Source organism: Anolis carolinensis, unplaced genomic scaffold (genome assembly GCF_035594765.1).
Source record: "Anolis carolinensis isolate JA03-04 unplaced genomic scaffold, rAnoCar3.1.pri scaffold_8, whole genome shotgun sequence".
In the NCBI taxonomy this organism is placed as follows: Eukaryota; Metazoa; Chordata; class Lepidosauria; order Squamata; family Dactyloidae; genus Anolis; species Anolis carolinensis.
The window spans coordinates 8,838,389-8,854,242 of record NW_026943819.1 but is presented as its reverse complement, the minus strand read 5'-3'; the positions used below and the strand labels follow the sequence as shown (position 1 = coordinate 8,854,242).

The 15,854-nt window shown below is 41.2% G+C and overlaps 2 protein-coding genes and 1 long non-coding RNA gene across 4 annotated transcripts; 1 reads left to right on the top strand and 2 right to left on the bottom strand.

The window, feature by feature from the left end:
- Nucleotides 1-719: 719 nt before the first annotated feature.
- On the bottom strand, nucleotides 720-2,775 carry LOC100566713 (D(1) dopamine receptor-like). Its single transcript, XM_003228609.4, has one exon. The coding sequence runs from the start codon at nucleotides 2,386-2,388 to the stop codon at nucleotides 1,030-1,032; it is 1,359 nt and encodes a 452-aa protein (XP_003228657.2). The 5' UTR covers nucleotides 2,389-2,775; the 3' UTR covers nucleotides 720-1,029.
- Nucleotides 2,776-5,399: 2,624 nt separating this feature from the next.
- Nucleotides 5,400-15,099, bottom strand: chmp7 (charged multivesicular body protein 7). 2 transcript variants are annotated; one of them, XM_062961290.1, is made up of 10 exons: nucleotides 14,687-15,099; nucleotides 13,174-13,348; nucleotides 11,939-12,124; nucleotides 11,142-11,275; nucleotides 10,626-10,674; nucleotides 9,537-9,656; nucleotides 8,939-9,037; nucleotides 8,139-8,199; nucleotides 7,399-7,575; nucleotides 5,400-7,081 (listed from the first exon to the last, which is right to left on the bottom strand). In XM_062961290.1, exons 1-10 carry the CDS (start codon nucleotides 14,974-14,976, stop codon nucleotides 7,017-7,019), a joined length of 1,356 nt encoding a protein of 451 aa, XP_062817360.1. In that variant the 5' UTR covers nucleotides 14,977-15,099; the 3' UTR covers nucleotides 5,400-7,016. The 2 variants fall into 2 exon arrangements, with proteins under 2 accessions (XP_062817360.1, XP_016853576.1); XM_016998087.2 differs by having other exon boundaries at nucleotides 7,399-7,578; nucleotides 14,687-15,098.
- Nucleotides 8,957-10,926, top strand: LOC134293521 (uncharacterized). Its single transcript, XR_010000460.1, has 2 exons — nucleotides 8,957-9,058; nucleotides 10,109-10,926. It is a non-coding gene; the product is annotated as an uncharacterized LOC134293521 (long non-coding RNA).
- Nucleotides 15,100-15,854: the final 755 nt, after the last annotated feature.

Sequence of the window (15,854 nt, the reverse complement as noted above, 5' to 3'; positions counted from 1 at the left end):
AGGCCTAAGTGAGGCCTAACTCTGCCTGTCCCCTGGGCTGAGTGGGTTGCTAGGAGACCAGGTGGGCGGAGCTTAGCCTTCTAACTGGCAGCAATTGGATAAAAACAATTATTCCTCTCCCTCTAATTAGGACTTTATTTTTCTTTTCTTTTTGTTGTATGAACGTAGAGGCATGCATGAGGGGTTGTGTTGCCAAGTTTAGTGTTTCTGGGATGTGTAGTTTTGTTGTTTTGTCCTAGGCCGAAATTTCATTACCCTTTTATATATATAGATCAATATTATATTTATATACAATATATTATAATGGTGGGCATAAGCATAATATACCTTTGTGCCAAAAAGAAATAATTGCTACAAAAAACATTTAGGAGAGAGGTGGAAGAATGTAAGGACATGAATGTATATCCAAATCATATCAGCAGTCCATCTTACTCACTACTAGTCAATGGATAATGCACAGTCCACTCCACAGATAACACCCAGAAGCCACAATAAAGCATTTGCCTGCTTTAAACATTGTGAAGCTACTTGCTGCCAAAATTTGGGCAGCAAATGCAGTAAGGACTGAAGAAGAAAGTACCCAACCCAGGTCTACCAGTTCACCAAGGTTTCAGACATGGATCTTCTCTAGGATATTCAGGTAGCACGTATCAAAGTTAAAACAGACCCATCAAATCATTACAGGAAGGCATTCGCATGCAAAGAATGGCTAAATAACGTTTCAAAAGCACAAAAATAGATTTTTTTTAAAACATTAAAGATTGCAAATGACATTAGCACTCACTTGCAGCTGATACTACGTCTAAATCCATACATCCTCCCCCTTGGGTACAGTACATCAAGTAAGATTCAGACAACCATTTGAATACTTACTATGAAGATATAGGTGTACATTCTTTTCCAGCCAAAGGTACAACCGATTCTTGCCAAAAACCCCACCCTTCTTTTTTACAGAGAATTTTGACAAGGTGTTTTGGAAATCTCTTCCCCCCTGGTACGTTCCCCTCAATGTCCCTTTTCAGTCCACTCTTAGGGACTAGTCTTCTCAAGCGATGCGTCTGTCTCATACTCTACATGCACAATGGCCGACAAGACAGCCGCGTTGTTACTACATGAGGTTTGGGAGACCTTGTCAAACACAAAGTCATGGTCATTGTCATTGTCCTCTCCTTGGAGGCTGGTGGCGTGAGGGAGAAGGTGAGGGTAGCTCAGGGTCACCAGGTCTTTCTGGCACGTCGTGTCATGATGGTATGAAACCAGCTCATTGCTGAAGTTCACGGTCTCCACAGTGTTACTGGAGCAGAAATGGCCACAGCCCAAGATGGTAGCAAAGGCTTTCCGGAAATCAGCATTGAAGGCATAGATGATAGGGTTGAGGGAGGAGTTGGCCCATCCAAACCAGACAAAGATGTTGAAAACAGCGTCACTGACACAGGGCAGTTTGCCAAGCTTCTGCAAATGGTGGTTGCAAAAGGGTACCATGCAGTTCAGCACAAAGAAAGGAAGCCAGCAGAAGACAAAGACCCCCATGATGACAGAGAGGGTCTTGAGGACCTTGGTTTCTTTTTTGAAGGAGTTCTTCAAGGAGAGTTCATGGGGACATTCATTACTTTGGCAGCCCTGGGCATGCTCTACTGCCCTCTCTAGAGAAGAGATCCTCCGTATCTGTCGCTGGGCAATGAGAAAGATCCTGGTATATGTCACTATCATGATAGCAACAGGAATGTAGAAGCTGATGAGGGAGGATGAGATCGCATAGGTCCTATTGAGGCTGGAATCACAGTTTTCTCCTGGGATCCAGGTGAAGTTGGCATCCATGTCATGAGCAGGAAGAATCTCACTGGCTTTGTGCCATCTCAGCTGGACAGGGATAAAGGAAATCAAGACTGAGAGCATCCAAGCCACCCCGATCATGATAAAAGCCACCCGCTGGGTCATCTTTCGTTCATAGCGAAATGGGCTGGAGATGGCCCAGTAGCGGTCCATGCTGATAATGCAAAGGTTGAGGATCGATGCAGTGGAGCACATGATGTCAAAGGCCACCCAGATATCACAGAAGACTCCAAAGGGCCAGAAACCAACCACTTCAGCAACCGCCTTCCAGGGCATCACCAGCACAGCCACAAAGAGATCTGAAACAGCCAGGGAGATGACAAAGAAGTTGGTGACTTTGGAGCGCAGGTGCCTGAATTTGACCACTGCCATGCATACAAGAGTGTTACCCAGCAGAGTGGAGAGGATGAGGAGCAGGAGCAACGAGGCCATCACCATCCGTAGGGACAACTCTGAGTTGTCCACCTCTACTTGGCCTTCCTCATTGAGACTGTCATTAGCCATGTCCGCTGTGCCACCTTCTCTTTCTTCTCCTTCCAGGTAAAGTTCATCCATGTCTAGCTGAGACCCTGATGTGGCCCCAAGGCTCCCTTGTCTGCTACATCTCTGTCACTAAACAACTCACCATATTCCCACTCCTTTGCTTTTCTATCTGCATCTCAGAAGCGATGGCCCTATGTTCCCAGACACTCAGGATCTCTGCTAGAGCTCCATCTCAACATAGAAATGCTCAGCCTTTCGCTTCTTTCCAAAATCCCTTCCAACAGCCTGACATTTCCTCCACCGCAGCCACCTCTCCTTCGCTACTGCCTGCTTCGCTTCTCAAATTGCTTCTCGCATCCAGTCAATTCTCACCTACTCCACTTTTCTTCATACAGCCCTTTTTCCCTCCCCAATCTTTTTCAGGAGCTCAGGAGCTTTTCTAAGCCTTGCCTGTGGAATCCTGATCCCTTTTGTGCTGCCTCCGTTGGGATGCAGAGTGGGCTGGAGCATAGAAGAAATACAAGACCCCGGCTTGATCCTCAGCTGTTGCCACTGGATGTCCTTTCTGTGTTTGAGCTTCCACCCGCCGCCTCTTTTGTCATGCTACCTTTGATGCCAGTTTGCCACGCTTTGCTCTCAGGTGAGAACTGTTCCTTGTTTCTCTCAATCTCTTTGCTCCAGACTATGAAGGATGTGAGATGAAGAGTTTTTAGCATAACCCCAGAAATCTTTTCTGGGGAAAATATAAAGCAAAGAGTGAGAACAAGTACTGAAGAGTCTGCTGTCTAATGGGTATCGGGATCAAAATTTGCATTTAACTATATTATTGGAAACAGCCTGAAAAACATGAACATAGAAGTCAGGCTTGGGTTGCATTTAGTCCTTAAATTAGGGAGAAAGTGGGCCTTTTACTTTCACGCTGGTACTTTACCTATTGTTTTTCCAGGACCATGGGGAAGGGGAAGGTTAGGATTTCATTTTAAAAACCAGCCAAGTTAATAAGTTTCTGACACTTGCTATGTAATAATGATGTCTGCCAGCAATTCACAAAACTCTTGAGTTACGCAAACCACAGCAAAGGTTGAGTCCCAAAGTATGTGATGGTAGTCAATCCAATATATACTTTGGATTATTTATTTTAGGAATCTATTTCAATATGTCAACGCCAATGCTGTCTCATGCAAGTTTATGAAAAAATAAATAATAAATCATTTTCCAAGTTAAATTTGTTAGAGTATTGATATCACTACCAGCTTTCATTAGGGATTGTTACTGTAGTATGCATGAAATACAAAGGAGTGTTGCTTTTTACCAGATAGAAAGGACCATAAAACCAGCCTTGTGTGTTGATGGCATCTCACAATTTGATTGTCTATCCTTCAAATTTATTTTTTAAAATATACATGCGAGTTTGTAGCCCTCAAAGTTATGTTTTCATAACTCGGAATACATTATTACCAATTATGTACTCATCAACGCACCTTGTCAGTGATTTATATTCACCCAATTTCCTACCCAGAAAAGCTTTGAAATCCACATTCACACAAGACCAGCAGGATAACTATAAGGGAGAAGTGTCTTGTAACCAAGCTAGAGTTATTTTGGTACAAGATGTGGATTTGGCACAAGACTGCATGGTATGAAACCCCACTAACCTTAACCCATAGATGTCTGTATCTGCACAGTGCAATACAGACACCATTATGTTTCATCCAGCATTTCATCCATCACCAAGATGCTATTTATATGTGTGATTACTGTTTAATCACTCTTTTACTCCAACAGAACTGCATTCTTTATATAAATTATCCCCTTTGAGCAACTGCGACTTTCTATTTTCCCTTTTTTCATTTGTCTTGATTGCATTTTCACTTGGTGTCGGAGCATGAAGATTACAGAACACTTCAAGCCAGCTACAAAGATGTTCAGCAATAATGGTCAAATGACTACAAATCCTCCAGAGCAAGAAATGTTTGAGATAAAAACACAGTATAACCATGTGCAATTATGCTGTTGCTTCTTGTCTCCTTCACCGAAAATCAGGAAAAAGAGAGAACTGGTACTGAAAGTATTACTGATTGCTAAAGATCCAGGGTTAAGGACTATGGGAAGAAAATAATCTTGCATTTAACTTTTATTTAGTTATTCATAGATATGAGAACCTCAGAATGAAACTGTTAACAATTTCGATGAGAACAGGCTGGCTTTAGTCCTAAGATATTGGACTACAACTCCCAGAAGCCTCAAGCCGAATGGCTAATGGTGAGGGATTCAGGACACGTTGAGCATTAACTGGGTCTATGCAGCTATAAACTGGCATGGTCATCCCCACAATAAACAGGAGTTGGGGAGTAGGTCTGGGGAGCAATTCACTCCTTAAATCCACAAAAATTCAAAATGCCAAATGCTTCTGATTTTTAAAAATGTATAGGTTTTAATAGTACACTGGAGCCCCTGGTGGTGCAATAAACCCTTGTGCCGACAGGACTGCTGACCGACAGGTCGGCGGCTCGAATCCGGGGAGAGCAGGTGAGCTCCCTCTGTCAGCTTCAGCTCCTCATGCAAGGACATGAGAGAAGCCTCCCACAGAATGGTAAAACATCAACAAAAAAATTGGGTGTCCCCTGGGCAACATCCTTGCAGACAGCCAATTCTTGCACACCAGAAGCGAATTGCAGTTTCTCAAGTTGCTCTTGACACGAAAAGAAATAGTGCAGTCCAATAACAGTAACCTGCGGTGAGCTTTCTAATAAGGCAATTCACCCTCTCCCTTTCTAGCCAGAAAAAGGGCAGTCAAGGATGTTTGTAGGTGTTTGGGGCCATAAAAACAGCTTGAGATATGCTTATGCCCCTTTCCCTGCTGAACTTTGCCCATTTCTGTTCCTAAAGTGAATAATGCAACCAATGAAAGGAGGGAAGAGAGGGAAGAAAGATGTATTGGCACAATACAAGATACAATTGATACATTCATTTTTCCTCGTTCCCGATATTCAACAGCCAATCCAATATGACTAAATTACATAATGGGAAAGAATTAATATACAAAATGGATGGTATTATAACAACACAAAAGACTAGGAGCCTGAGGTTTTTCCTCCCATTTATTGTAACAGTGGCTTTAAAAAAACAATAATTTCTTTTCTTTCCTCTCTTCTAAAAAAGTGAAGAACAACACAAAATTGTTTTAACACAACCTTTTTATCCACTTTTCAACCACAAGGCCATGTGAGGCGATTATTTGTATATGTAAGACAGAGGTAAAGCGGCCCAGAAGGCGCTTGTGGGGAACCACGCTCTGCAGATACAAGCTATTTTCCTTCTCCCAATTCAGGCCACTTTTTTCTTTCCTTCATAAAGCATTTCCTACTACACTGACTAAATCAAAGCTCATTCAGTCAAAGAGCAGAAAAGGCCATTATGCCTAAGAGCACATAATCCATTATAGAATAAGTGGTATGTTTATAGACAGCCACAGCTTCTCGTTACATCCAGTTCCCATCCTTTATGTATTTCAGAGAACTGTGCAGGGCACTGATTTGCAAGCAACCTGCAATTTCCTCGGCCGCTCGTTCTTTTGCCCACAAAACAAGCAACTGACATCAAAAAATGCTGAGCATCTGCCATATCATGTGTGCACAAAGGTGATCTGCAAAAGGACAAACAATTGCACTTCCCCCCCCCCCCCCCAGATAATCAAAAACCATCCCAAACTGGCATGTTATCCACTAGCTTTTCCACCACATATGTTAATGTATTTCCATGTAAAAAATTAAACAGCAGCATCCTGTAGGTAAGATGTCAAAGTGCAAAGCAATCAATCCAGGGCTCTGCTATTTCTAAAGGGCTCCCAATACAGGTGGACCCCTCAAAGGATAAAAATCCACCACTGATACGCTTCAGGTTCAAGAGCGAACCATCGACCAACCCCCTGAGAGCACCAAAGGAAGCATTAATGTTGCAGGAGAGCACAGCGTCTGTTTTTCTTGCAGCACTTTTTCAACATCAAATGACTTTTATCATCTTCAAAGCATCAAAAGAAAATAAATTCATTTTCAAACCCTTTAAGGCTATACTAAGTTTTGAAAAAAAGGGAGAAAGTTGAACTCTGTGTTTGGCAATGCTATCCCTGTGCGGGAACAGCAACTAGAAGTCTCCTACGTCAAAACTGGCTCACATCTAAGTTGTCCACAACCGTGCAAAACACAAATAAGAGAGAAGAGAAAGACCACCGACATGTGTGTCTATCTGTTGCCGACAGCTGGCTACCACAGTTAGTACCTTAGGTGCACCTAATGTTTTGCACAACCACTCACATGAACTGGATACCAGGAGAACAGTGAACAGCATTTCCGATTTTCCTTAATGGCTGTCACAACTAGAATAAGTTCTGTTAAATTGGCAGGAAGGCCCTCAGATGTCAAATGAGACATTACAATCCCAGGAGGAGAACTGTGTTGCCAGAGAAGGGCAACACAGGTGAAACACGCAACCAGAGACATGATAGTTTGGCACTGAAAGGACAACAGCAACAGCAGCTGGGATCGGCATGAAAGAGGACGGATTGTCGGGGCAGTACATCCTGCCTCTCACAAAAGTGCTGTCTAGTAAGAAGGGGTGTTATCCCACATTCCACAAGTTATTTTGCAGTTATGTTCAGCAAAGATAGGAAATCTTTATAGCACAAAGGTGGTGCAGAGTCTTTAAAGATGCAGTTCCAGAGCTTTTTTGGGCCCAGAAGGGTTTGAATGAGTCTTTTGTTCCAATCCTGTAATGGAGAAGAAGCACAAAGAAAAAAGATGTTGGTGGAGAGAAGGGAGACTGGGTTTTCCTTCAGGCCCCATCTGCACTGCCATATAATACGGTTTGCACTACATTATATGGTCAGTGTAGACGAATATTTATTTTTTATTTATTAATTTGGGCCTGGCAGCTTTCCAACCATAATCCAGAAGAAAAACAAAAGACATGACTGGCAACAAAGACAGCTATTTAAGAAATGGTGCCATGCTATATAGATCCCACTGAAGGGAGCTATTTGCATACATGTAAAGGAAACATGAGCTTTGAAAAGCAAGTGTATACCTCCATCTGAAAGTATGAGCTTCTCCAACTCTGCTTCAAGCTCTGCATCTGAGATACTGGGAAGCAGCACAGATGCAGGAACCAATGGCTTCTGTGGAACAGGAGGCAGGTCCAGGTCATCTTTTGAGAAGTCCAAGAGGAGACTGTCCAGTTCCTTTTCCAATTCCTCAGTATCAGCTTCTGACATTAGAGAACAAATTAATTTTTATCAGACTTTTAACCTGCTAAATATATTCACAATTAAGAGCCAAAGAGTCCAATGAAGAGTACTTCCAGACTATATCATATTTTTAAAATGTGATTAACCTGGAAGCTAAACTCCATATGGTGTACTAAAACCTTACTAAAACCTGCAAAATGGGCATGATCTTGCAAATAGATTATATCATTATTTTGACCAATTCATAACTGTTAAGATTTTGCTTTTAGAAATTGAACACTACTACACAAAATGTCTAAGCCACGAACTCTTTTTAGTGTGGTCCCAAGCATTTGTAGAACATTGGTATATGTTTTGATAAGCTTTGATTTTGATTATTAGTCGGCTTAACTTATAAAGAGGAAGATAAGAGATTTGTGAATAGAGGTATGAACTAAATGTTTAAATAGCTGATGAAAAGGTTATGGGAAGCCACTTTAATCTTTCTGTAACTTAAAGAAAAGTTACAGAAAGATGAAAGTGGCTTCCCATGTGGGACTGTAAGGAAGAAGATCGAAAGACTTAAATCATTTCAACTGACCTGAGCCATTGAGTCCCACTCCTGCCAAGGTTTGGGCTACTTCATCCTGAGTGTCACAAAGCTGGAAAAGGAGGAGTACAGGGGTTTATGACATTCTTATTCCACCCTTTTCTTTTAAGGAATTCATAATTCCATACATGTAACTCCACACTGTAATTCCAGTAATCTGAGAACAAGGTTAGGCTTTAAGAAAGTAATACATGACCATCCAATGAGCTTCCTGGCTAATCTAGCTCCCGAATTTAAGGCCAACACTGTTAGCCATTACATCGCACAGGCATCTGGGGAAAAAACCTGGTAATCTACTTGCAATATATAATAACTAAACACAGCTGTCTATTCTAAACAATATCTGAAAAATGTACACCACGATAAAGGTTCAAACCATAGAACACAATATGTATATTAGAGCATCATATACATAATAATGTTAACAATAATACAACTAATAATACAAATAATAAGATTTATAGACTGCAATGATCCAGATTTAAATGCTACACAGAGCAGTTTTCAATATAAAACACATATCAGACATATATCAACAATATCAACAAGACTCCAACTAAAGTTTGTTAATAAATATTATTATTTGTATTATTAGTTGTATTATTAGTTGTGTTCTATGGTTTGAACCTTTATCGTGGTGTACATTTTTCAGATATAATCTACTTGCAATGCCAGCATGACTTAGAACTGATATTTAAAAATGTTTCAGATCTCCGATTTGAAATAACTGTTGCATAAGTCAATTTAATATGCACTCTCTTTGTCAGAGAAGTAACCTCTTCTTACAGTACCTCTTGAATCTGATCCACCAGGTTCTCTGCTTTTTCCACGGTGACATCTTTCATGGACAGCTTGAGAGCTCCAACTCCAGCCTGGTAGGCATTAAATACCTTAACAGAAAAAGAAAAAAGGTGGGTTGTTATTTGAAAAGTTGCAGTTTTACTGTTTTTTCTGTAACTATCTTTCCGCCAGTTATAAATCATATAGACATCTGGCGGAGGTCAACGATTCACAGAAAGCACTGCACACAACAACTGCAGGAACTGAACAACAATAAGACCTCACAACTTCTGAGAATGCCTGCTATATATGTGAGTGAAATGTCAGGAGAGAATGCTTTTGGAACATAGCCATACAGCCCAGAAAACTCACATCAACCCAATGATTCTGGCCATGAAACCCTTTGACAAAAGCCATTTATTTGCTGAAGCTAATATTTGTATTGTTCATGGAACTGAGGTTAGAATATAGTACTATTTGGGGCAATACCAGCCCACAAGTGACTGCTAATTCAATATTTTAGTGATAAGAAGGTACTATTTTCAATATAAAACAGTTCTGCAAGCAAAACTTTAAAAGATTCAGCACATTTTTAAAATGCAGGCATACCATCTGATCTGTCTGAGAGGCATATATCCGATCCAGGATGCCTTGTACCACATCCAGTTTAGAGTGAAGTTCTGTGATACGTCTTTCTGTTCTTCTTCGAGATTTCAAACACCTAAGTGCCTGAGAACAAAGGTGTTTATTTTTAAATTTTATTTTTAAAATTTATGGCATTGCAGACTCTGATAACTCAGTCCAAAGCAGATATTATGGATTATCTGCCTTGATATTATGGGGGCCCTTCCACACATCCATATAACCCAGAATATCAAGGCAAATAACCCACAATATCTGCTTTGAACTGGGTTATATGAGTCCACACTGCCATATATTCTAGTTCAAAGCAGAAAATGTGGGATTTTATTCAGTTGTGTGGAAGGGGCCTGGGTTATATGGCTGTGTGGAAGATCCCTGAGTGTACTTTTGTATAACAGTTTTAGGTAATACTCATTCAAGTGTTAAGACATGCACAGTTTTTATGAAGTTAAAAAAAAAGGTCAAGATTGCAGTTTCTTAACATGAAGGGGGGGGGGGGGGGAGGAGTCTAGCGTTGTGTTTCACTTTTGTTTTCACAGGAGGATGAATGGTCCGGTTTCTCTAAGCCAGAAAGTGGAAAGAAATGGTTCAGATATCTGTAATAGACTAGTTCATCTTATCAGAACATTTCTGCTCTATAGAAAACTGTAACAACCACTATTCAGTGTGTTGTCAAAGGCCACTAGAAGCATCCAAAAGGTAAAAGGGTAATATTTTTCCAGCTGGGGTAGAAAATATGTGTTGTCTCTATGTTCTGACAGCAGAATATCAGTACAATACACCTTAAGAGACACCATATAGACCTTGTCCTACAAAGTTAAAATAAAAGTCCTTGCAGAACGATAAGACACGCACCTCAGCTGCTCCTCTCCCTCAACAATAAGGTTGGTGGCCTCTACAGTCACCAATTCTGAAAACTACAAAACTAAAGTCGCTTTGGAAATACACACATCCCTTTGGCGACCCTGTTCGCTCACCTCCCATGTGATACATTGACATCAAAAACCATTCTGAGTTTCAAATCCAGCTGCCCAACTGAATGTGCCCAATACTTACCAGCTGCTTTTTCCCACTTCTACATGCACTCCGAGCTTCCTCTTTATATCTATAAAAATAAGATGTGAACTGCTCAGTTTGGCTTTTAACTTTGTCTTTATTGATGTTGTGAAATGTGTTATATTGGTCTTTTATATGATTGTTTTTATGATTGAATGTTTTATACTATTCACCTGTATTGCCTAATTTATTGTTTATTTTTCTGACATTGAATGTTAGCCTTTTATGTTGTTAGCCACCCTGAGTCCCCATGGAGAGATGGGGCAGAATATAAATAAAGTTTGTTTGATTGATTGTTACATCCACCCACTGATATTCTTCCTCCATCCTTGCCCCAGTGATAAGTGTACTTTTTACATTTTTGTATATAATGGTCAAGCAAATCCTTTTCCATTAGCAACAACTGCCCATCTTAAGTTGCTCTCATGGAGTCTGGTGGAGATATCCTTTCTCTTAAGAAATGCTGCTGAGCAATGGCTTAAATGTCATTTCTCTATAAATAAACGGTACAATCACCTCTCTGCTTCTTGGGCCAAGGACTCCACTTTCTGGGACAGCAGCTGTTCACTCTGCATCAGCTGATAGACCCCAATGTCCACATCATTCACAGGAGATACTTTGGCATGAAGTCCTCGAGCAAATTTCATTATCTGAAAGACAATGTTATTTCTTAACATAAAACCTTAAGTTTAAGTATTATATGTCTAACTGTATCTCATTTACAAAGGGCAGTATCTATTTTTATTCAATCTCTGCATGATAAATCAATGCACTTGTTTTTGTCTTGCCTTGTTAATGGGACTTGCTTCGGATATCAACTGACTTCTCCCAGATTTATGGAAATCAAACCTACTCAGTTGTGGGATAAAGAGCACACAAATCTACAAAGATAGACCATGAGCGAGTTTCATCTCCTTCTGCACCATCTGTTTTCATTTTTTACTTATGAAATGATAAACATGGGCCCCTTCTACACTGCGATATAATCCAGATAATCAAATCAGATAATCCATGTTATCTGCTTTGAACTGGATTATACAAATCTACACTGCCATATAATCCAGTTCAAAGCAGATAATCTAGATTTTATATTGCAGTGTAGAAGGGCCCACAGCAGAATGTAACCAGCTCATTTCATTATTTCAGTTCCTCAGTTAAAACATTTCTAAATCCTAAGTGCCTATTTGAATGTTTGTGTTAAGCAAGAAAGCCTTTTGCTGAGGACCAATGGACAAAAGGCTTTATTTGACCTAACTGAATTCCAGGATGGTATGGAACTATTCCTCCCCCCAAAAACACCCTTTTTTCTGTACCTTACTGCCATTTTGCTCCAAAACTGTGACCCTCTTTTCTTTCTGCAGCTGGAGCAGCACTAGGCAGAACGTCCTCTCATCTGGACAGATGCTGGTGCAAAGGGAGCGCAGCTCTGACAGACCAACAACAGGGTGGGACGAAAGTGCAGAATTCTGGTAGAGATGGTACACTTCTTCAGCTTTTTCCTAAAGAAAACATCCGTCTAAGTTGAACAGCATGTCCTACTTCTAGGTCTGATGTAAATTACAATCTAATGTTTAATATCCCCACAGAGTTCAGAGACAGATGATTTCTTCACTGTATGGTAACAAGAAAAGAATAACAATTCAATAGGATGGAAAGGGACAATTGATTTAGACATCACAGTCATTTCGCTTCTTTTATGAATTCAGAATCCACACAATCAAGTTATGAACTTACACTGCATTTGTTCAGACAGAATAAAAAATAATATAAAAATTATGGACCTTGTAAAACTACATCTCCTGTGATTCTATAGCAATGAGCTACGATAGTAAAAAGTCCTGACAAAGTGCATTAATTCTACAGTGTAGAAGATGCATCCATCAGAGAAAAATATATAAGATATTTTATAGAGGTTGTATAACACTAGAGATAATAGCCAAAATGGATAAAACCCTTCTAGGGGAATGCTGGCGGTGTAAGATGCAGAAAGGCACCTCCTTCCATGTTTGGTGGACCTGCAGGATGGTACAAGATTTTTGGGAAAAGGTGATTAAGGAAAGAAAATACTAATAAGATTAACAAAATCCAGAAATGTGCCTTTTACTTCACTTCACTTCACTTTATTTCTTAATTAGTCGCTCTCCACCAGGGTGCTCCGAGCGACTTACAATTTAAAATATCATTCCACAATATAAAAACATTCAACACAAAAACATTCAACAGTGACTATTTGGTAAATTAGATCTGATTTACTTAAATGCACAACCAAACAGCCAAGTCTTGAGCGCTTTTAGGAATATTTAGGGAGAGAATTAATAAAGGGGATGAGGAAATTTGAAAGACTGGCTAGAATAATGCAGCGTTTTTATTTGGGGAAATGTATATTAGATGTATGTGACTATCTCTAAATGTTTCTCCTTTTTATATGCTGTATCCCATTAATTTAACTCAACAAAAACCTTCTAGAACAAAAAAGAAAAAGAAGCACCCAATATGACCTAATGCAATTATCAGCAATTTCATAATAGTATGGGAACTTCAAGCCTACCTGAAGCAACTCCACATAAATCAGAACTTCCTCCTCCTCCGGCACTTTGCTGTCTCCAAGGACACTAGACAGGGTCCACTTCAGGGGCTTCAGAATGAAAACCCCGACACCCCAAGAGATCCAGCTGCTGTCAACGCTGGCCATGAAGTCAGACTCCCTCTGCATTTTTCCCCGTCTGAGGGAAGAGAGAGACATCAATGTGACAAATGGCAGCACAACTGAAGTCACTGCAAGATATTAAACAGAAATGGGAAGGCTGCAGAAGCTTCTGACATCATACATAAATATAAATTATACCACAATATATATAATACACTACCAGTATGTTATAGTTAGTATTATATAATATATTGTACTATATTGTAAGTTATAGAATCATATCCATAGAGTTGGAAGAGACCTCATGGGCCATCTAGTCCAATCCCATTCTGCCAAGAAGCAGGAAAATCGCATTCAAAGCACCCCCGACAGATGGCCATCCAATCTCTGTTTAAAAGCCTCCAAAGCAAGAGCCTCCACCACACCCTGGGGCAGAGTTCCACTGCTGAACAGCTCTCACAGTGAGGAAGTTCTTCCTCATGTTCAGGCAGAATCTCCTTTCCTGAAGTTTGAAGCCATTGTTCCACATCCTAGTCTTCAGGACGGCAGAAAACAGGTTTGCTCCCTCCTACCTATGACTTCCCCTCACATCTTGATCCATGGCCCTCATCATGTCTCCTCTCAGCCTTTTCTTCTGCAGACTAAACATGCCAAACTCTTTAAACCACTCCTCATAGGTCTTGTTCTCCAGACCCTTGATCCTTTTAGTCACCCTCCTCTGGACACATTCCAGCTTGTCAACATCCCCCTTAAATTGTGGTGCCCAGAATTGGACACAGTATTCCAGTTGCAGTATATACTATTGTATTATATACTATTATGGTAGTATATACTATTATATTATATCACATTAAAACATTAATGTTATATATAATATATTAGTATTATTACATTACAATATTATTTCTATATATTATTACATTGTATGGGGCCCCTGGTGGCACAGTGTGTTAAAGCGCTGAGCTGCTGAACTTGCTGACCAAAAGTTCCCGGGTTCAAATCCCGGGAGCGGAATAAGCACCCGCTGTTAGCCCCAGCTCCTGCCAACCTAGCAGTTTGAACACATGCAAATGTGAGTAGATAAATAGGTACCGCTCCGGCGGGAAGGTAACAGCGCTCCATGCAGTCATGATGGCCACATGACCTTGGAGGTGTCTACGGACAACGCCGGCTCTGGCTTAGAAAAGGAGATGAGCACCAACCCCCAGAGTCGGTCACGACTGGACTTAACGTCAGGGGAAACCTTTACCTATTACATGGTCTATATTCAGAGGCTCCCAAATGATGCGCAGTTAGTATAACGAAACAGTAAAGACATTCCGTTATTCTCATTATAGTAACGAATTTTGGCCAGACTGCCCGAAAAACGCCATGGTCACAACAGGCCCAACCATCCCGGCAGGAGGGTCTGCACCTGAGCATCTCTCGGAGGACAGTGCCGAGGCCGAGGGGGAGGCTCCCGCGCCGCTCGAAGGCCTGTTGCAGCTCCCGGAGGCAGGTGCGGACCCCTCCGCGGCGCCGGCCCCACTTCAGCACCAATTCGCTCCAGAAGCCCATCTTGCTGTCCCACTCGGTGGCGTTCACCTCGCGGCTCTGCTTGAAGGCGGAGAAGAGGAAGGCCATCCGCTCCTCGTCCGCCTCCCACTCCGGCGGCAGGTCCGCCGCCGCCACCGGCGCCACCCGCGCCTCCTCCGGGGAAGACATCTACGCGAGCCCCCGGCTTCCACCGCGGCCTACTTCCCCCTTGGTCGCGTTCCCCAACCAGGCGTTTCCTCAGCGACGGGAGCGCGCATGCGCTGTCTTCCGACCCGCATGCGCACAGAGGCGGATGCGCCGACAGAGCGATGTAAATAATTAGACATATTATAGGTCTGCGTGGAGACGGTGTTTCCGGGTTCATTGTATTATTTATTTTTTTAGAGATTGTTTTGGAAAAGCAATGCGGTTTAGAGTACTTTCTCCTCCAATCAGAGCCCTTCCACACAGCCATCTAACTCAGAATATCAACTCATAATAACCCACAATATCTGCTTTGAACTGGAATAATAATAATAATAATAACTGCAAATAATAGCTGCAAAAGGCCACCCTGCTGGGATCTGCGCGCATTATCCGAAAATACATCACACAATCCTAGACACTTGGGAAGTGTTCGATTTGTGATTTTGTGATATGAAATCCAGCATATCTATCTTGTTTGCTGTGTCATAATAAAATAATAACTGGGTGCCGTGCCAAAAGATCTCAGCCGGCATTTGGAAACAATAGACATTGACAAAATTACGATCTGCCAACTGCAAAAGGCCACCCTGCTGGGATCTGCGCGCATCATCCGAAAATACATCACACAGTCCTAGACACTTGGGAAGTGTTCGACTTGTGGTTTTGTGATGCGAAATCCAGCATGTCTATCTTGTTTGCTGTGTTATAATAATGGTAATAATAATAATAATAATAATAATAATAATAATAATAATAATAATAATAATAACAACAACAACAACAACAACAACAACAAACTTTGGATTGCTGTGAGTCTGGCCATGTTCCAGAAGCATTCTCTCCTGATGTTTCTCCCATAT